The sequence below is a fragment of the Phoca vitulina genome, unplaced genomic scaffold (assembly GCF_004348235.1).
Source record: "Phoca vitulina isolate PV1807 unplaced genomic scaffold, GSC_HSeal_1.0 scaffold58, whole genome shotgun sequence".
Taxonomy (NCBI): Eukaryota; Metazoa; Chordata; class Mammalia; order Carnivora; family Phocidae; genus Phoca; species Phoca vitulina.
This window is the reverse complement of record NW_022589761.1, coordinates 9,657,312-9,678,963: the sequence shown is the minus strand read 5'-3', so window position 1 is coordinate 9,678,963 and position 21,652 is coordinate 9,657,312. Positions and strand designations below refer to the sequence as shown.

The window sequence follows — 21,652 nt, the reverse complement described above, 5'->3', positions numbered from 1 at the left end:
CTTAACCAACTGCACCACCCAGGCATCTTATGAGTTGTCATTTATATATTATCCGCTGTGGTAATCACTAGTCAGAAGCAAAACACATTTCCTTAGAATAAGACCTCAATGTATTCATATCTTTAATACATGGAGACTTTCATAGAGCTGAGGAATAACTAACTACTCTTTTATCCGTTGTTGGTTAGGGGAAAGGATATAGTAACACTTAGTATGTCAAGGATGTTTGGCTACTGGTCTGAGAAAAGTTAGGGAGCCGGTGGATACCAAGTAGTGGTGGAAACGTGGGGACATCATAACCCCCATGCCTGTTGGTGGGAGTTAGAAACTGGGGCAGCCATTTGGGAAGCCATCAGAGTCAAATTAAATTAGGGCATACCCCCATGACACAGCAGTTCTTTCCCTGTGCTTATGTCCCATAAACTTTTCCACGCTGGTTTATAAGGAGGATGAATGAGGATGTCCAATGCAATGCTAGCCGGCGGGTAGTGGGTAGGGGCAGGTTGGGGCTTCGAGACAGCTTCATTGTCCATCACTGGGAAAATCGAATATGATGAGTTCATACCATAGACTCCATGCAGCAGTTAGGAGCAGTATAGTAGACGCACACAGCGCCACATGGCTGAGCCTTTTCTTTTTTTTTTTTTTAGATTTTTATTTTATTTTATTTGAGAGAGAGAGAGAGAGGGCACAGGTGGGGAGGGGCAGAGGGAGAAGGAAGAGAGAATTCCAAGCAGACTCCATGCCCAAAGGGGAGCCCATCCCGGGGCTCCATCCCGCAACCCTGAGATCATGACCAGAGCTGAAATCAAGAGTGAGACGCTTAACGGACTGAGCCCACCAGGTGCACCCACATGGCTGAGTCTTTTTTTTTTTTTTAAGATTTTATTTATTTATTTGAGAGAGAGAGACTGAGAGAGAGAGCACACGAGGGGGAGAGGGTCGGGAGGGTCAGAGGGAGAAGCAGACTCCCTGCCGAGCAGGGAGCCCGATGCGGGACTCGATCCAGGGACTCCAGGATCATGACCTGAGCCGAAGGCAGTCGCTCAACCAACTGAGCCACCCAGGCGCCCCCCACGTGGCTGAGTCTTAAGGCATAGTGCTGAATGGGAAAACAATGCAAAAACTGCAATCTTAGGGTCGTCTGGCTGGCTCAGTGCGAAGAGCATGTGACTCTTAATCTCAGCATTATGAGTTCAAGCCCCATGTTGGGCCTAGAGCTTACTTAAAAACAAAAACCCACCATCTAGAATATGCTAAAACCTTCGCCAATGAGCAATGCTTGCATGCACAAACCCATATACATAGAGCTCTCAGATTCATAACAGTGAAATTGCAGTTCAGTAGGGGAAAGAAAGTCTTTTCAATAAATGGAACTGAGTCAACTGGATATCCATGTGGCAAAAAAAAGAACCCTGACCGACACTTCACATTGTACACAGTAATAAATATAGTAAATATCAGCTGGCTTATAAATCTAAATGTGAAAGGGATAAAGAAGACTTTAGAAGAAAACATTAAAAAATATCTCCATGACCTTGAAGTAGGCGAAGATGTCTTCAGACACCAAGTGTTAGCCACACAGGAAATAATTATTAATGATCAAATTAGACTACATTTAAGTTAAGAACTACTGTTCATTGGGGTGCCTGGTGGCTCAGTCAGTTAAGCCTCTGTCTTCAGCTCAGGTCATGATCTCGGGGTCCTGGGATGGAGCCCCACATCAGGTACCCTGCTCAACGGGGAGTCTGCCCTCTCCCTCTGCCCCTCCCCCTGCTCCCCCTCTCTTTCTCTCTCAAATATATAAATAAAATCTTAAAAAAAGAAAAGAAATACTGCTCATCAAGAGGTAACATTAAAAGAACAAGAAGACAAGCCACATAGTGGGAGAAAATATTCACAACACATCTATCTGACAAAGGACTTGTACCCAGGACATATAAGAACTCCTATAAAACAATCAGAAAAAGGCAGGAAAATTAATATGCAAATAGGTAAAGGACTTGAACGGGCACTTCACAGGAAGCTATCCAAATAGTCAATAAACATATGAAAAGGTGCTCTATCTCATTAGTTGTTATTAGTCACCAGGAAAATGTAAATTAAAACCACAATAGAATGCACACCCATCAGAATGGCTAAAATTAAAAAGACTGACCATACTAAGGGTTGGATGTACAGGAACTGAATCCCTCATACACAGCTGGTGGGAATATAAAATGGCACAAACAGGCAGTTTCCACTGAAGTTAGATATACCCCTACCCTATGACCCAACGCTTTCACTCCTGGGTGGAAATGAGTGCTTATGCCCACCAAAAACCTGTATTAGAAAGTTTAAAGCAGCAACAGTTTGTAATAGTTTGAAATACCAGGAATTACGGGTTTGCAATAGTCTAGCTTGTGATAGGCCTAAACGAGGTGTAACCCAAATGCTCATCAACAGGTGAATGCATAGACTATGGCGTATTCACACTGTGGAATACTATACAGCAACGAGAAGGAATATCCTACAAGGACATGTAGACACAGATGAATCTCATCAGCACAGTGTTGAGTGAATGAAGCCAGACTCAAAGGGGTACACGCTTCAGGATTCTATTTATATGAAGTTCAAACACCAGTAAAACCAGTGCGTGCTGTTAGAAGTTAGGATAGTGTTTACTCTTGGGATGTAGTGAGAGAGGCAGCGTGAGGGGGACTTCTCTGGGGCGGTCCTATTCTCTTTCCTTATCTGGGGATTGGTTACCAGAGGGTGTTCACCTGTGGAAATGCTGGACATTCACGATTTATCTGCCTTTTTGTGTGCATGTAATACTTTAATAAACAGTTAAAATATATGTATACATGCACACTAATTAACAATGCACATTTTGCAAAATCATCGGCATGCAAAGATAATAATTTGCATTAAAACTATCAGAATGGGGGTCGCCTGGGTGGCTCAGTTGATTAAGCGACCAACTCTTAATTTCAGCTCAGGTCTTCATCACAAGGTGATGGGATCGAGCCCCATGATGGTCTCTGTGTTGAATGTGGAGCCAGCTTGGGATTCTCTCTCCCTCTCCCTCTGCCCCTCCCCCAACCCCACTAGAGCAAATGCACGCACGCTCTCTCTCAAAAAATAAAAATGAATAAGCAAATAGCCTGTTCTTCAAACAAACAAGCAAACAAGCAATTAGAATGGCCCATAGGAGAGGAGGCATTGGTGTGAGATGTGGGAATAAAAGAGAATAAATGAATAGGGGCTCCTGGCTGGCTCAGTTGGTAGAGCACGAGATTTTTGATCTCAGGATTTTGCGTTCAGGCCCTACGTTGGGCATAGAGATTGCTTTTTAAAAAATGTTAAAAAGCAAAGAGAACAAGTGAATAGATAAAGAGGAGGAGAGGGTCCTCACATAGACTGATGAGGACAGCGAGCCATAAACTGGGGAGCATGATTAAGGGAACTCTCTTGAGCATGGGGTCCAGACAATTTTCCCAAACGTGTTCATACAAAAGCGTGCTACTCAGGACTCTGCTCAAAGGTTTGCCCTTATAGTTTGAATAGAGAAAAACCATGAGAGAAGTAAGCAAAGGGATGCAAAAGAAAATGCACCCTAGCGATTTACGTCACGATGTTAGGATTTCGAACACCAATATCATTTAAACAGTATAAACAGCATCCTGAAGTTACTGTTAAACAGAATCTTTTTTTTTTAAGATTTTATTTATTTATTTGAGAGAGAGTGAGCACGAGTGGGGTGAAGGGGCAGGGGGAGAGAGAGAAGCAGACTCCCCGCTGAGCATGGAGCCCGATGTGGGGCTCGATCCCAGGACCCTGGGATCATGACCTGAGCTGACGGCAGACATTTAACCAACTGAACCACCCAGGCACCCCAAGCTGAACGTTAACTGGTTTTGCACTTTGGTTCTGGAGTCCAATATAACGTGTTTTAGTTTTAGAGAACCGTAGGCATAAGAGATATAAACAGAATCGTGGGTTTGTTGCACTTAGGAAAATTATAGATATAATAATTTAAGTAGACACAGGGAGTGTATGAAAATTTTTTTTTCTTATAGGGGATCCCTACATTTCCCTGGACTAGATGTTTATCTGTCTGTGGTATTCGGCACTGATGTTCTGTGAATCAGTGGTTCCCAGATGCGAAGAGTCCTTGATCCCCATGTTACCACATCCCACCTCTGCTTAAAATCTTACCATAGCTCCCCAGTGCCCTCACACCCTTCATGGTGGCTTATAGGGTCTAACTCACTGTCTCCTTTCGCATTGTCATTTACTCACTACTTCAATCTAGCCACTCGCAACTTTTGGAGGTCTTTTCTTCCACTCTCCACTCCAGGGTTCACTATTATTCATCCTTCAGGGCTCAGCTTCGGTACCTCCTCCTCCAGGAAGCACCCTGACCCTCTGGATTGAATCAGGTACGTCATCTGAGCTTCTATAGTCCCTGGGCTTCCCCATCCCAGCCCTCCGCCTATGCCTCACCATCTGGGCCCTGACCACTCGGGGTCATCACTCTCTGGCTGGATCTAACTCTCCCAGTGGCCTGGGAGCCCCGTGGGCTGGCTCAGTCACCATTATGTCCCTCGTACTGTCCAGCACAGGGCAGGCACAGAGTGGGCGGGCACTGAATAAATATTTTGTGGATAAATTCTAGAATTCTAAGTTGATGTGATCCCAAGTTTTTAAGGCTTGAAGAGTCTGAAAGTATGATTTTAAGTTTCCAAGAGTACATTTTTATACCGCTGTAGTTTCTCAATCAGAGGAAGCTGGCAGTCTGTGAGTTAATATTGGTTCCTACTTTGTGGCACATACAGATTTTTTTTTTTAATTGGGAAATTGAGGATAAACATCGCTGCTAGCAATTTGGGGCCCACATTTCCCCATGGCTGGAGCTGGTGACCAGGGTGCTGCTTTCCAGCTGACCATGGTCCCCAGTCTACTCTTTTTTTCATGTCACCTGCTTCCCAGAGGCCCTTGGGTTGGACACCACTGTTCAACATCCTACAATTATGAAGTTCCAAGACTCGTAGTAGCAAAGATCCCATGATTGTCAAATGTTGAGTTACTAAAATTCTTGAGATTCTCAGGGAACTGATTCCGACCTTAGGGTTTTAAGATTTCATGATTACTACAATCTATAGTTTATGTTTCTAACATTCCGCGTTCCCGAGATAATAAAGGTCCCAAGGGTCTAATGTTTTAAAGGCTTAAAGTTAATGATTATGAAGTTACATGTCTCTGAAGGTTCTCAGGCTCTTTGCTCATGGTTGTTGTTTTTTTTAAGATTTATTTATTTTATTTATTTTTAAAGATTTTATTTATTTATTTGTCAGAGAGAGAGCACAAGGCGGGTAGTGGCAGGCAGAGGGAGAAGCAGGCTCCCTGCTCAGCCGGGAGCCCAATGCAGGGCTCAATCCCAGAACCCTGGGATCATGATCTGAGCTGAAGGCAGTCGCTTAACCGATTGACCCACCCAGGCGCCCCATAAAATTTATTTATTTGAGAGAGAGAGTGCGAATGGTGGTGGTGGGGAGGAGTAGAGGGAGACAATCCCAAGCGGACTCCACACTGAGCGCAGAAGCCTGAGGCGGGGCTTGATCCCATGACCCTGAGATCATGACCTGAACTGAAATCAAGAGTCAGAAGCTTAACCAGCTGGGCCACCCAGGCGCCCCTTTGCTCATAGTTTTAATGCTGATGATCAAATGCTTCTGAAGTTCTACAGCCCTCTGAATATGAAGTCCTAAAGTTCAAGGATCTACAATTCCAAAGGTCTAAGGTTCTAAGATTCTATAACTATACAGTTCTCTCGTCTTTGCTTATGTTGTTATAAAACATCAAAGTTGGGTGAGCAACCGTCCTGGTTGGCCCCAGACTGAGGGTTTCAGTGCTAAAAGCTGGAAGGTATGGTCATTCTATCTCAAAATTCTCAGGATCTACAATTCTAATCTGAAATTCTAAAGGTTTAGGGTTATAAAGCCCCAAGGATCTATGTGTATTAGAGTTTAGGTTTCTAAGGGTCTAAGATCCGGGGGGGGGGGGGTGTCAAAGATTAAAATTTCTAAGGTCTGTGCTTATAAAGTTTTATGTTCTAAGAGTGTCATTTCTAAAGGCCTCAAGTTTGAAGAATCTCTGAGCATGACATTCCAAGGTCCAAAAATCCAATATTTCAGCGTCTTGCAATTCTAAGAAAATATGCTTATAAAATCCCACATTTCTGAAACTCTACATTTCTAAGGTTCTAAGGCAGTTACTGCCCCATCCAGTATCCACCAGCCACATGTGGCTATTTAAAGTTAAATTAATTAAAACGAAATACAATTAAAAATTTGGTCCCTCAAGAAGCACTGGCCACATTTCAAGTGCTTACAGTCACAAGTACTAGTGGTTAGTGGTTAGTATATTGGACATCCCAGAGAGAGAACGTTTTCCCGTCACTGTGGAACATTCCATTGGATGCTGCTGGTCTATAGATTCACCTGCAAAGTGTCTGTGAGTCTCTTTCCCATCTTCCAGGCTACCGAGGTTCTGGAGCGCGGAGGTACGCAGACCACCCCAGCAGCCTCCTCCCTTCTGCCTCCCTTCTCCTTCCCACCCCAACGCTCCTCCAGGTACCTGCCAAGGCCTTGATCCGGGAGCACTCGAAGAGGGAGGCGGCTGCAGTGGAGGCTGCTGGCTGCTCACGTTCCCAGGCCCGATCAGGACTCTCCCAGCGGATTGCGAGATTGTTGTTGTTGGAGGCCGGTAGGCCCTCCATGTTGTCTACTTCCCCCGGTACCTGCGCCATTGGGGAAGGTGAGGCCTGGGAAGAAGCAGAGGCACATTAGGCTAGAAACAGGGCCTGAGCTCAGAGGTCCCGCTTCTAACAGTGGACAGGCTGTGAGTCCTGCCGACTCCCTTACCCTCAGTTTCCCTGTTTTTCAAGTGCACAGACTACTACTGACAGTCATGTTCATCCTGGCCACTTCATAGGGCTGTTGGTGAAGCACCCAGCTTAGCACCTGGCACAGGGTAGGGGCTGGGCAGACTGTCCCTGTATTATTGTTAGAACAACGACACTGTTAGCAGGAGAACTCCACAATGCAGTAAAAACAAGAAATAACATTTATTGAGCATTTGTGCTGCCCTCAGGACTTTATATGTGTTATCTTATTTAATTCCCACAAATTTAATTCCCTAAAGATAGGCTAGTATTTGGCCTGTTTTATAAAGGAGGAAACTGAGGCCCAAGGTCACAAAGCTAGTGGGTAGCCAGAGTTCAAATGCAGGTACTGTGATCAAATGATTGCGTTAAACAGCCCCAATTCTTCACCCTTATAACCGCATCCTTTGCCATGTAACTCTTGACCGTTCTTCTACTGTAGGGATAGGAAAATTGGAAGAGTGTCCCCTTGCAACCTTGACTCTGGGTTTGGCCCCATGACTAGCTTTGACTAACAGAAGTAGGTGGAAGTGCTGGTGAATTCTGAGTCTAAAACTCAAGAGACTTGGGCGCCTAGGTGGCTCAGTTGGTTAAGCGACTGCCTTCGGCTCAGGTCATGATCCTGGAGTCCCTGGATCGAGTCCCACATCGGGCTCCCTGCTCGGCAGGGAGTCTGCTTCTCCCTCTGACCCTCCCCCCTCTCATTTGCTGTCTCTTTCATTCTCTCTCTCTCAAATAAATAAATAAAATCTTTTAAATAAATAAATAAATAAATAAATAAAAATAAAAAAAATAAAACTCAAGAGACTTTGCGTTTTTGGTTGTGCTTGATTGTGAGGGCGAGGAAAACATTGTCAGCATAGTCCCTATCTAAGGCCCCAGTCACTAAAGCCAAGGCCAATTACAGTAGCTAACAGTCAACACCGCTCCCAACCCCCCATCCCAACAAGTGAATAAGCCCAGTCGAGACCCCAAAAACTGCCCAGCTGAGCCCAGCCTAAATCACTGACCTCAGACTTGATGGTGAAATAAACGCTCAGCATTTTAGGACACTGAGTTTGGGGGTGGTTCCTTACGTAGCATTATTGTGGTAACAGCTAGTTGACATATTGTCTGATCCAGAACACCGCCAGATTGCAAATATGAAATTTAAGGGGGTGAAAGACATCAGATGCATCTCCTTCTCCCTCCCGGCCCCCTGATTCCAAAACTAAGAAAGGAGGGAACTGCGGGGAGATCAATGTCCTTCTCAAAGACTCAGACAGTTGACAACCCACCAGATTGTAGGAAAGCAGGGTCCAGGTCTTGGTCAGTGTAGTGGAGACTGTCCCTTTTGGTGGACACTCCAAAATTCACTGTTATTCTCTCCTTCCACGGAAAGCTCTAAGTGGGCACATGGCTACTTACCACCTGTGTGACCTTGGCCAGTCACTTCCTCTCTCTAGGCCTCAGTTTGTTCATCTGTAAAATGGTAATGATAACAGTGCCCATTTCCTAGGGATGTTTGTGGATGAAATCAGTTAATAATGCAGGGAACATGGTATCTAGTACATGCAAGCCCTTGATACATGGTCCTTGCTATTATTATTCATCCTCTGGTCACGTATCTTAGCAAATCAAAGTGCCTGTGCTCAAGTCAGACAGACATGAGTTCAAGCCCTGCTTTATTCCCGCTGTGTCTTTAACCCATCTTTAACTTGGCCTCTCTGCCTCAGTTTCCCTCCCTGTTAAATGCTGATCACAACTGTTTCGTCAGTGGAGGATACTTGGGGATGGGGAGGCACTTAGCACTTGGTGAGCGTCAGCCCGCGGAAGGGCACTGGCCATTACGCGACTGAATGGGAGAAAAGGCAGGGAGGAGAAGGAGATGGGGGAGGCGGAGAGAGGTGTCCTGCGGCCCCAGCAAAGGCTCGAGGCTGGGGGTTGGAAATCGATGCTTTAACCCTTCGAAGGCCGCACCTCTCTGTCCCTGCAGTCTAGTCACTGCTCGCAAGGAGGGGGCCCGGGAAGGACAAGGCCTGCGTGGAAGACCCACGCACGGCGGGAGGCTGGCTGGCCTGAGGGGTGGGGGCTCATTCCGCCCTGGACCCTTCCCCTCCTCCAGCCCGGGAGACCCTAGGGGCTCAGGCCATGCCCACAGCGCGCGGGGAAGGGATGCTCGGGCAGGTGGGGAGATGCTGCAGGGAGGGGCTCTCACCCCACGCCGCTCACCTGGGCCCGCGGCCGCCGGTGCCGCTGTCCCCGCTGCTCGCGGCGCCCGACCGCCCTCCCTGTCGGCGTCCGGGGGCCCGGCCCGGCCCGGCCCGGCTCCGCTCGGCCCCGCCGGCCCCGCCGCTCGACCAGATCCGCATGCGCCGCCGCCGCCGCCGCCGCCGCGCCTCCCCCGCTCGCGCGGCCGCCGCGCTCGGCGCGCCCCCGGGACCCCCTCCCGCCCGCCGTCCCCCGCCGCCTCGGCCGCCTGCAGCGCCGGCCCACGCGCGGTCACACACCGAGCCACAGCGCTCACGGGGCCAGAGGTAGCGTCACACACAGCCACGCACCCTCACGGGGTCACACACTCCCACACTGGCACACACTCACACACAGGGTCACATACAGCGTCGCAAACATGACCCACAGCCACACACTCACACAGTATCACCCCCCACGGGGTCACACAGAGTCAAACACTCAAACTCAGACGCAGTCACACGCTCATATGGGGTCCCGCACTGGCACAGTGCCCGACAGCCTCACACATAGTGACACACTTGAATAGTGCCACCACCACCCACGCTGTGTCACGCACACACATAGACAGTGTATGTATGTCATACGCTGTCGCACACTCCAATGGGGTCACAAGGAGTGTCATACACTCACAGGTCACACACAGCTTCACAATCACACAGTGTCACACACTTTTGTACACGCTCAAGCTTGTCACACCGGTCACACACTCACGTCACACATCCTGCACTGTCACACACTCATACATCATACAGTCACAAGAGGTCACAAATAGTTAACACCCACAGCCACACACTCAAATAGGGTCACAGTCACACATCCTTACATGACACATGGGGTGTCCTTCACTGTCACTGTCTAACAGCCACACACTCCCATAAAACACATCTCACACATGTCCCATACCATATCCCCCAGCTTCATGGATGCATACAGCATGACAGACGGACACAGTGTCATCCATCTGCAGTGGCACCACAAGGTCACGAAAGAACAGCATCAACGCTTGCCACACGTGGTGTCACACGCAGTCCCCTACTGTAACATAGCGCTACACACAGGGGATGGCACATGGTGTCATCCACAATCTTGCTCTCCCTTGGGGTTACTCACACAGTCCCACAGAGTCACAGGGGCACATATACACACAGTTACAGTGTCACACCCTCCCTCACTTTCTTCCCTCATAGCTTCCAGAAAGCCTTGCGGCACAGTGTGAATCGCAGGTCGGCGTCAGGCCCTAGGAGAGGGGGCGTGACCCAGGAGAGGTCGGTGGGCGTGGCCCGAGTTTCGCCCCGCCCCCTGCTGGGGAGCAGGGGCGGGGAAGCGGGTCCACCCACGCTCCTCCCAGTTGGCCAGATAGGCCCCGCCTCCCAATCTAAGTGGCAGGCGGAGGGGGCGGTGCTGGGCGGCAGGCAGAGGCGTACCGCCTACTGTCCCGCCCACCGCGTTCTTCCTAGCTAGAGGCGTGGCCTGTTGGGCCCAGAGGCAGGCTGAGGCGTGGCCTTCCGTGCCTGCCCCGCCCCGTCCCTCCCGCCGGAGAAGGACGGAGAGGGCAGCCCGGCAGCCAGTCGGTTACCGCGCGTCGTGCAACTCCGTGGCCTCGCACCCCCACGACTCCGCAGAATGGCCGTCAAGAAGATTGCCATCTTCGGCGCCACGGGCAGGACCGGGCTCACCACCTTGGCGCAGGCGGTGCAAGCAGGCATGAGCTGGGGTGGGCGGGGGATGACACGGGGTGCACATGCAGCGCATTAGGAAACGGCCTCCTGGGACTCGGGGGAGGCTGGTTGGGCCATCAGTACTTTGGTTTGTGACCTAGGGGCAAAGCAGGTGGCGACGGGGACAGAAGTGGGGGACGCTGTGAGATCCAATTTTATGTGAGTCCAAGGACTAGGAATTGGTCCTGGGAGGCAAGGGGGACTCCAGTGACAGGTTTAAATACAGTGCTCTTATGAAACGTTGTTATTGTAGTTGTGGTGGTTGTTAGCGCACCCAGCGAGGGCTTACTCAGCCAGGCAGCGGCTTGCCTCCCAGCACCTACTGCTCTTCATGTGCGGTGAGAACTAGTATCACCTCACTTGACAGAAGAGAAAACTGAGGCCCAGAGAGTGACTTGCCTGATATCAGACAGCTGAAAGTGGTGGTGCTGGGATTTGAACCCAGCCTGTGCTCTTAACTGCCAAAAGTCCACTGGCTCCTGGCCTGGGAGGCAAGGCTGGAAGTCGAGAAGGCTGGGGGGCCTGTTGCTGTGAGCACCTAATGGAAAGAGGATAGCGGAGACATGGGTGAAGGCTTGGGCGCTGGTCGTGGGAAAGTGGGTGAGAGCTGGAAATTCGCAGTTGCCTCAAGAAAGGGGATAAGCATCCCGCATCCTCCCTGCCTCCACCATCCAGACTTCACCAACCCCCAGCGGGGCCTGGGACTTCCAGATATAGGACCCCACCCTTGCTGGCCTCAGTGACTCTGACGATATTGACTATCTGGGTGCCCCATAGGAGTGGAGGCTGCTAGGATCCCACTCTCTGATATCTCGTAGCCCAGCCCACCCTCCGCAGACTCTGCCTGACAGTTCCTCATCAGGCCCACTGCTCACCCCTTCTCCAAGAAGACCTAGTGAGGATCTTGATTTGTGGGGAGGGGGGAAAGAAATTTGCGGATAAGCATTTCTGGGGGAGGAAGTAAGAGGGAGAAGTTGAGAGGTGCTGAGTCACCATGAGGATCTGGATTCCCATGTGACTACCTTACCCTTAATCCTGAATTCCACTGAATTGGGCTTGTCCACCCTGCTGGTCACAGTTGGGACTGCACCCCAGGGAATTGAGAGTTGAGGCCTAGGGGAGGCTCTGCCTTCTCCAGAGCCACAGTGAGCCCCTGAGCCTCACTCTCCCCATCAGAAAAAGAAGAGCTTGATTGAGCTGGGATTTTATTTACCTCAGTGATTCTATAGGCTGGTGCTCTGACCCTTACCACCTACATGGTCAAATGCCTTGTCATCTGTGTACCTAGATAGTTGCAAAGTGGGAATAAAACTAGTAGCGCTTGCTCTGGGGCGCTTGCAATGATTAAAGGAGATAATATATGGAAAATGCGCAGAATTGTGTCCAGTATATAGTTGGTGCTCAATAGGCCTTCTTTAGGCTAAGCAAACTCAGCCATGTGATCCCGGCTTAGTTGTCTAAAATTGCCTCAATTTCTCCATCTTCAAAATGGGCAGGGTTGTTGCAATCTAGTGCTTTTCAAACTGTGGGTGATAGTGAGTTTTGAAATATACTTAATTGGTCATAAAGGTGTCAGGGTGTATCGCATGTTGAATATTGGTTTTATGAACCTTCTTTCAATTATATATGCATGGATTTGTATATATTGGGTTAGGCTTTGAAATCCATTTTGTACTGAGGGTTGAGATCAAAAAAGCTTAAAAAAAGGGCATGATCTCTGCAACTTACTCTCAAATAGGAAAAAAAATTATATATGTATAAATGTATTTATATACACACATATATAATTATGTATGTTATATGTTATATATACACACACAGAGAAAGATAAAGCAAAAGCAAGCATGAGAATTGCGGTCTTGCAACTTTCCTAGATGTCTCAATTTTTTTCAAAATAAAAAATTAAGAGAAAAATATAAAGTAAGGAATTTGTAAAAAAAAAACACAACAAAACAAAAAACAGAAGAAGCTTGGAAGTACCTTCCAAATGCTCTTTTTTCCAAAGGTAAAAATCTGTAAATCCTAAAACACTACTGTTTGGTATGGTAGCCTACTAGTCACATGTGGCTGTTGAAATTTACATTTAAATGCGGGTTGTGTTAAAACAAAATTTTGGAAAAAAAAATACCATTCGTCTGTAGAAAGAGCTTAGCACAGCACTTGGCCTATAAGAGGTTCTCAATAAATGCCACTAATCAGCAAAAATAGAACACTAATGGGCACCCTTGTAGTGAGCCTGTGTCGAAGCTCTCACTCTCCAGGAGGACATTTTTCTCCCCCGGAATACCCAGAATTTACTAGGGTCCATTTTAACCATTGGTAGATAACCAGTGCCCACATTGGCCCCTGGAAGCCCCCGCTGCTCCCTGATGTATGAGAGTACAACACAGGTTTTGTGTCATTCCCTTAAGAAAGGTGGTCACACAGGATGGGGACACTGGGATTTATCGTTTTCACGCTAGAGAGGAGACTGGGGTCCAATCAGGGAAGGTGTTTCCTGTGGTTCCTCAGCCAGTAAGTGACACAGCTGGAACCCAGGTCCATGGAGCAGTAAAGCCTGTGCTTTTGTGTTTATAAAACACCAGGGAGATGGTAGCAAATATGACAATGTCCCTGGACCCTCAGGGCCAGTGATATACTCCAGGGCAGCATAAGTAGGACCGTGACAGAGGACACCCAAGTAGCTGGGGCCCAGGGAAAGGATAAAAGGTGCTCCTGGCAGAGGGTGCAGCACGTGCAAAGGCCAGGGGGCAGGAAACGACATGATGCATTTGAGGAACTGAAAGAGGTGCAGTGGGTGAAAAGGGTAGTGGTTCCAGCACAGTCTGGAGAGGTGGAGAGGCCAGACCCCAAGGGACTGGAAGGCTGTCATGAGGAGCATAGACTTTATCTCAGGGCACTGAGGGGAGGGATATGAGCAGGAGGGCACTCCAATATAACTGTGGAAAGCTCTGTCTGGCTGCCATGTGGAATATGGATGGGAGGGGCTGAGACAGGGGCCAGGAGCCCAGGGAGGCCTAGACCAGGACAGGAAATAACAGTCTTTTTTTTTTTTTTTTTTAAAGATTTTATCTATTTCTTTGATAGAGAGGGAGAGAGAGAGTGCAAACAGAGGAGCAGCAGAGGGAGAGGGAGAAGCAGGCTCCCCATTGAGCAGGGAGCCCGATGTGGGGCTTGATCCCAGGACCCTGGGATCAGGACCTGAGCTGAAGGTAGACTCTTAACTGACTGAGCCACCCAGGCCCCCAGGAAGTAACATTCTGAGACGATTAAAAAGCGTAGTAACAGCCAGCACCCATGTATCATTCATTCCTGTGCCAGGCACTCCCCCAAACTTTTCATTTGTCTTAGTTTCATACTTTTTATAACAGCTTTGTTTCGTCAAGATTTCATTCACATCCCATATAACTCACCCACTTAAAGTATACAGCTTAGTGCTTTTTGGCCTAATCACAGAGTTGTGCAGACATTATCCCAATTAATTTAGAACATTTTCATCACCCCCAGAAGAAATCCCTAGGAATCACCCCCTCCCCATTTTTCTTCTCAACCCCTCCCCCAGTGGGCAAATACTCCTCTACTTTCTGTTTGTACGGATTTTCCTGTGCTGGACATTTCACATAAATGGAATCCTACACTATATGGTTCCTTGTGCCTGGTTTCTTTCGCTTAGCAAAGAACATTTTTTCAAGGTGTATCCATGTTGTAGCATGTATCAATATGTCCCTTTTTTCTATTGCTGGATACTGTTATGTACATTGTATGGATAGACCACATTTTATTTATCCATGAGGTTGAGGGACATTGGATCGTTTCCATTTGGGGCTATTATGAATAACGCCTCTGTGGATTTTCATGTACAAGTTTTTGTGTGAACATATGTTTTCATTTCTCTTGGTCACGTACCTAGGAGTGGAAAGGTTGAGTCATGTGATAACTCCATGTTTATCCTTTTGAGGAACTACCAGACTGTTTTCCAAAGCAGCTTCATCATTCAACACACCCATCAGTAGTGTATGAGGGTTTCAATTTCTCCACATGTGCACCAACATTTAATGTCTGTCTTTTTTAGCACCCATTCTAGTGGGTGTCAAGTTGTACCTCGTGGTGGTTTTGATTTGCATTTCCCCGATGACTAGTGAGGTTGAGTATCCTTTCGCATATTTATTGGCCATTTGTGTATCTTCCTTGGAGAAGTCTCTATTCAGATATTTTGCCTAATTTTTAATTGGGTTATTTATCTTTTTATTTCTGAGTTGTAGGAGTTCTTTATATATTCTGAATACAAGTCCCTTATCAGATGTATGACTTACAAAAGTTTCCTCCCATTCTACGGATTATCTTTTCACTTTCTTGATGGTGTCTTTTTTTTTTTAATTCCATTTATTTGACAGAGGGAGAGATAGCGAGAGCAGGAACACAAGCAGGGGGAGTAGGAGAGGGAGAAGCAGGCTTCCCGCTGAGCAGGGAGCCCAATGCGGGGCTCGATCCCAGGACCCTGGGATCACGACCCGAGCCAAAGGCAGACGCTTAACGACTGAGCCACCCAGGTGCCCCTTAATGGTGTCCTTGAAGCACACAAGTTTTTAATTTTGATGATGTCAGTGTGTCTATGTTTTCTTTTGTTGCTTGTGTTTTTCTTTTTTTTTTTTTTAAAGATTTTATTTATTTATTTGACAGAGAGAGAGATAGCAAGAGCAGGAACACAAGCAGGGGGAGTGGGAGAGGGAGAAGCAGGCTTCCCGCCGAGCGGGGAGCCCGATGTGGGACTCGATCCCAGGACTCTGGGATCATGACCTGAGCCGAAGGCAGACGCTTAACAACTGAGCCACCCAGGTGCCCTGTTGCTTGTGTTTTTCATATCATAGCTAGGAAACTATTGCCTAATCCAAAGTCACAAAGATTTATACCTATGTTTTTTTTTTTTTTTAAAGATTTTATTTATTTGTCAGAGAGAGACAGAGCACAAGCAGAGGGAGTGGGAGAGGGAGAAGCAGGCTTCCCACGGAGCAGGGAGCCCGATGTGGGGCTCGATCCCAGGACCCTGAGATCATGACCCGAGCCGAAGGCAGACGCTTAACGACTGAGCCACCCAGGCGTCCCACCTATGTTTTTTTCTAAGATGTTTTATGGTTTTAGCTCTTACATTTAGGTCTTTGATCATTTTTGAGTTAATTTTCATATATGGTGTGAGGTAGGGATCCAACTTCATTCTTTTTACAGATGGATATCCAGTTGCCCCAGCACCATTTGTTGAAAAGACTATTCTTTCCCCCGTTGAATTGTCCTGGCACACTTGCCAAAAATCAACTGACCACATTAAACCTTTAGATACATTATTTAATTCTACATTTAAATCTGTATTCAAAATAACAAATGGCATCATTCGTTAAGCACTGCCTTAGCAGCTGACAGCACAAGATATTCCAGGCTTATCTTGTCCTTTCTCTGCCCCAGGCTGGCAATCAGCCCTTTCTCGAAGGAGCTCAGGTTCACTTATCACAAGAATGATATTTAGAGGTTGTCTCAGTCAGCTCGGGTTGCTATAACAAAATACCATAGACTGGTGGCTTAAACAATGGATGCTTGTTTCTCATAGATCTGGAGACTGAGAAGTCCAAGATAAGGTATCAATAGATTTGGCCTCTGGTGAGGACCCTCTTCCTGGATTGCAGACAGCTGTCTTCTTGCTGTGCCCTCACCTGGTGGAGAGAGAGCTCTGGTCTCTTTCTCTTCTTCTTCTTCTTCTTCTTTTTTTTTTTAATTTATTTTATTTATTTATTTGAGATAGAGGGGGTAGAAGGGGAGGGGCAGAGGGAGGAGAGAGAGAGTCTCAAGTGGACTCCATGCTGAGCGTGGAGCCCAACTTGGGGCTCGATCCCACGACCCTGAGATCATGACCTGAGCCGAAGTCAAGAGTCAGATGCTTAACTGACCAAGCCACCTAGGTGCCCCTCTTCCTCTTCTTGTAAGGACACTAACCCCATCATGGGGCCCCCACCTTCATGACTCATCAAAACCTAATTACCTCCCAAAGGCCCCATCTCCAAATACCATCACATTGGAGGTTAGGGCTTTAGCATATGAATTTGATGGGGGGCGGTGATAAACATTTAGTCCATAGCAGAGACCACAATTAATAATTTTTTTTATATCATCATTTGCATACACCCAAACATTAACATCCTTTGCCAGTGTTTAGAACAAAGCAAGAAATGTGTTGGTTGTGAACTTTAAAATGGATGTGTATGTGTGGGGACACAGACTCATTCAAAATTCTTTGGGGGGCGCCTGGGTGGCTCAGATGGTTAAGCGTCTGCCTTCGGCTCAGGTCATGATCTCAGGGTCCTGGGATCGAGCCCCGCATCGGGCTCCCTGCTCGGCGGGAGGCCTGCTTCTCTCTCTCCCTCTACTACTCCTCCCTGCTTGTACTCTCTCACTCTCTCTGTCGAATAAATAAATAAAATCTTTAAAAAAAAAAAAAAATTCTTTGGGAGGGGACATACCAAGATGATGTTCAAAATCTTTAATGCCCACTTAGACCGGGCCCAGCCCTTCAGAAGTAAGCCTGGGGGACCAATCCCAGCACTGGGCAACCTTTGGGCAGCTCATGTTTTCCTCTGTACCTCAGTTTCCTCCAGGACCATAGATGGGGGGCATAGGCCAGTGTGATGCCAGGCTTTAACCCTTTAGTTGCTGGAGAGTGGAGAAGTCTGGGGAGTGGGGGGGGGGGCGTTGGAGGCAGGTTGTTTATAAACTGGAATGAAGGTATTGCCCCACCACAGGGGACCTTGGGGGGTGGATTTGGGGGTTGGTGGCACCCTCTAGGACCCAGCCCCTGGAGCCTGGGGGTGCCAGCCCACAAGTCCACTGACCTGCCTCTCTGCCCTTCTTTGCCCACAGGTTATGAGGTGACAGTGCTGGTGCGGGATGCCTCCAGGCTGCCCCCAGAAGTGCCCAAGCCGGCCCACGTGGTAGTGGGTGACGTTCTGCATGCGGCCGATGTAGACAAGACCGTGGCTGGGCAGGATGCCATCATCGTGCTGCTGGGCACCCGCAATGACCTCAGTACTGAGCCCCCCCTCTGCCCACGGCCCACCCCTGGGCCTCGGCCCCCAGCGCCACCCCCGCCCCCAGCCCCACCCCTGCCACCCCAGCCACCACCGCCACCTGCTAGTGACAGCCACTCTCTGTCCCCTCTAAGGTCCTACCACAGTTATGTCCGAGGGCGCCCGGAACATCGTGGCGGCCATGAAGGCCCATGGCGTGGACAAGGTCGTGGCCTGCACCTCGGGTGGGTGGCGGGGTCATAGGGATGGGGCTGAAGGGTGGGGGGTAGGTACTGGACAGGCAGCCAAAGGGCTTCTGCAAGGTGGCACTGGAGCCATCCCAAGTTCCTGTGCATTTATTGAGCACTAACTGTGTGCATGAACCTTGCTGGGTGATGCTGGGGACACAGTGGTGACCAGTACAGCCCTGGGCCCTGTACTCATGGGTCTCGTACATGGGAGGGAAGTGGTGAATAGACCCATCATTGCACAGTGATAGGCCAGAGTGGTCGGGGCCAAGATGGAGGGACACAGAGGGATCAGGGCCAGAACAGGAGAAGCCCCGAGGTGGCACCTGACCCAGTCTGAGAGAGGGGCAGGGAGAGCCTCCTGCAGGAAAGGACAGAGCCAGGCATACACAGACCAGCTCTCTACCCTCACAGAGCTCCCCATTTTCGAGGAGAGCCACATTAAACAACTGGTTGCCTCGAATAATCCAAAACACAGGGTACAGGGTTCATAACCGGAACCATTAACGTGAACAGCATTTCCTGAGCACTTACCGTGTGTTAGGCACCATCTAAGTGCCTTAGGGTGAATGCCACTTAATCCTCACCAAGTTCTGAGTATTTATGCTCATAGCAGCACATAGTAGGTGCTCAGTTAATAGTAGCTGTTCTTATGGAAGGCAATGGAGGCACAGGGAGGCCCACCAGCTGACCTGAGTTCACACAGCTCGTGGCTGGTTCCCACCGCCTCCATGCCTTGCCTCTGGGTTCCATCCTCGCCAGGAAGGGAAGCGACCTGAGGGAGGGCAGAGGGATCAGCAGTTGTGAAGGCTCTGAGGTGGGAGCGTGGCTGGAACAGAGTGTGTGAAAGGGAGAGTGTTGGGCGCTGCGGTCAGGGGGCTGATGGCGCCAGATGCGGTGGGCCCTTGTGGGCTCTGATGGGGACTCTGCTTTCACCCCAAGTGATACGGAGCCGCAGATGAGCTCTGACCCTCTGGGTGTGCACAGGCCCCTTCTGGCTGCGTGTGGGGACAGAGGTGGGCAGACCAGGGAGGAGGCTGCTCCCATGGGCCAGGTAGGAGGTAACTGGACAGGAGCAGGTGGGGAGAGAAGTGGTCAGCCCTTGTGTGGCCGTCAGAAAGACAGGAGGCTGGGACAACTGGAAGGCCGTGGAGAGGCCCTGTAGGGTTTTGTCCTGGCATAAGGCCAGCAGGCTGTGTGGCCTGGCCAGTCTGTCCTCAAGCTTTGGCTCACTGTGCCCTATGTCCCCCCCCACAGCCTTCCTTCTGTGGGACCCAACCAAGGTGCCCCCACGACTGCAGGATGTGACCAATGACCACATCCGGATGCACAAGGTGCTGCAGGAATCGGGCCTGAAGTACGTGGCCGTGATGCCACCACACATAGGTGAGTGGGGCTGGGACCTGGCGGCAGGGTCACCACCAGCGTGCGCCCTCCTATCCAATGGGGAGATCTGCCAGGCCTTCCCTGGACAGTGTAAAATTGCAGACCTTCCCCTTACACTTTCTGTTCTCTCTCTTGCTTGATTTTATCTCCTTTCTAACACCCTTCTGGCTATCTCTGTTGAACCAACCACCCCAAATTTAGAAATGTAAAACAACCACCATTATTATTATTATTATTATTATTATTATTATTATTATTAGTGAGTTCCTGGGGCTAGCCCATATTCAAGGGAAGGGGACTTACCTTTCACCACACAGAGCATATCATTCCTTTCTTTTTTTTTAAGATTTTATTTATTTATTTGACAGAGAGAGACACAGCGAGAGAGGGAACACAAGCAGGGGGAGTGGGAGAGGGAGAAGCAGGCTTCCTGCTGAGCAGGGAGCCCGATGCGGTACTTGATCCCAGGACCCAGGGACCATGACCTGAGCCAAAGGCAGCCACTTAACCAACTGAGCCACCCAGGCGCCCTGATTCCTTTCTTTATTTAGTGTGGGTTTCTATCAACTAGAATGTCAACTCCTTGAAGGCATGGATTTTGTCGTGTTTTGATCACAGCTGTGTTCCCAGTGCCCAGAACAGGGCTGAGCATATAGTAGATGCTCAGTAAATATGAGCTAATGTTGGATGAACTAATCCAGGGGAACCACACTTCCCAGTGGCGTTGTGGAGAGGATCATAAACTACACCTACGTCCTCTTCCTCTTCCAGGTCTAGAACCCTCCTTGAGAGACACACACAGACAGACACAGGGAGACATTCATTCATTCATTCAACAAACGTCTCTCGCCTACGGAGTGTGTGCCCTTATAGGCCCTCTCATGAGGCTCACATGTCTGGCAGGGAGACAAGGAAGCTGGATGCTCTTCCTGTTAGGTATGCTGCAGGGAATGGAGAAACTGTAAAGCACAGAGAAGGGAGTAACGGGGAGCCATTCATGGAGCACAGGCTCCCTAAAGAGATGGCTTTGCACAGCGAGGAAAGGAGGCAGATGAATGTCCATGGAAGAGAGGACTGGGATGAGGGAATAGCGGTGCAGAAGCCCAAAGGCCCAAAGGCCCAAAGGCCAGACAGTTGTATCTCCTTCATATTTGCCTGCTCACTGAAAGAGCAGTTTGTTTTGTTTTTTTTAAGATTTTATTTATTTATTTGAGGGCGCCTGGGTGGCTCAGTTGGTTAAGCGACTGCCTTCGGCTCAGGTCATGATCCTGGAGTCCCGGGATCGAGTCCCGCATCGGGCTCCCTGCTCAGCGGGGAGTCTGCTTCTCCCTCTGACCCTCCTCCCTCTCATGCTCTCTGTCTCTCATTCTCTCTCTCTCAAATAAATAAATAAAATCTTTAAAAAAAAAAAAAAAAAAAGATTTTATTTATTTATTTGAGAGGAGAGAGAGAGAGAGAAAGAACATGAGCGGGGGCGTCGGGGTGGGGAATAGAGAGAGAGGGAGAAGCAGACTCCCTGCTGAACAGGGCACCAGACACAGGGCTCGATCCCAGGACCCCTAGATCATGACCTGAGCTGAAGGCAGGTACTTAACCCACTGAGCCACTCAGTCACCCCTGCTTTGAGCAGTTCTACTTTGCCCTCTGCCTCCTGGGGCCCCTGACAGGAGGAGGCCTGCACACTTTCTAGAGGGTCAAATAAGGTTCAGTGTTTGGGTTCAGTTTAGGGCCCTATTGGGACCAGAATCCTAAGCTTTGAATCAGTGGCAGTGAGGCTGCGGGGTGGAGCTGGGTGCAAATCCCAGCCCCGGCACCGTGTGGACCTCAGGCCCGCGGCCTCTGAGCCTTGGTTTTCTCATCTCTGAACAGAGCACATATTACAGAACATCTGTACATATCCTGACCTCCCGGGTTTGAAGTGAAGCGCAGAGACATCGTGCCTAAAAATTACTTAACACAGGGCGCCTGGGTGGCTCAGTTGGTTAAGCGACTGCCTTCAGCTCAGGTCATGATCCTGGAGTCCCAGGATCGAGTCCCGCATCGGGCTCCCTGCTCGGCAGGGAGTCTGCTTCTCCCTCTGACCCTCCCCCC

At 49.0% G+C, this 21,652-nt stretch overlaps 2 protein-coding genes across 4 annotated transcripts in view; one reads left to right on the top strand and one right to left on the bottom strand.

The window, feature by feature from the left end:
• Positions 1-9,223, bottom strand: part of SPTBN4 (spectrin beta, non-erythrocytic 4) — a 73,106-nt gene extending 63,883 nt beyond the window's left edge. Inside the window, exons 1-3 of one of the 3 annotated variants that reach the window (XM_032390134.1) lie at positions 8,336-9,061; positions 6,909-7,039; positions 6,622-6,808 (exon numbers count right to left, since the gene is read on the bottom strand). In XM_032390134.1, coding sequence (XP_032246025.1) covers positions 6,622-6,793 — 172 coding nt within the window. In that variant the 5' untranslated portion in view covers positions 6,794-6,808; positions 6,909-7,039; positions 8,336-9,061. Of the gene's footprint in view, positions 1-6,621; positions 7,040-8,335; positions 9,062-9,139 lie in introns of those variants that run through there. The other 2 variants (XM_032390136.1, XM_032390135.1) reach the window with 2 other exon arrangements.
• A 1,405-nt stretch (positions 9,224-10,628) lies between these two features.
• The window catches only part of BLVRB (biliverdin reductase B), a 13,462-nt gene continuing 2,438 nt past the window's right edge, over positions 10,629-21,652 (top strand). Inside the window, exons 1-4 of the mRNA XM_032390666.1 lie at positions 10,629-10,862; positions 17,782-17,946; positions 18,083-18,172; positions 19,433-19,561. Of these exons, the coding sequence (XP_032246557.1) occupies positions 10,784-10,862; positions 17,782-17,946; positions 18,083-18,172; positions 19,433-19,561 (463 nt within the window). The 5' untranslated portion in view covers positions 10,629-10,783. The remainder of the gene's footprint in view (positions 10,863-17,781; positions 17,947-18,082; positions 18,173-19,432; positions 19,562-21,652) is intronic.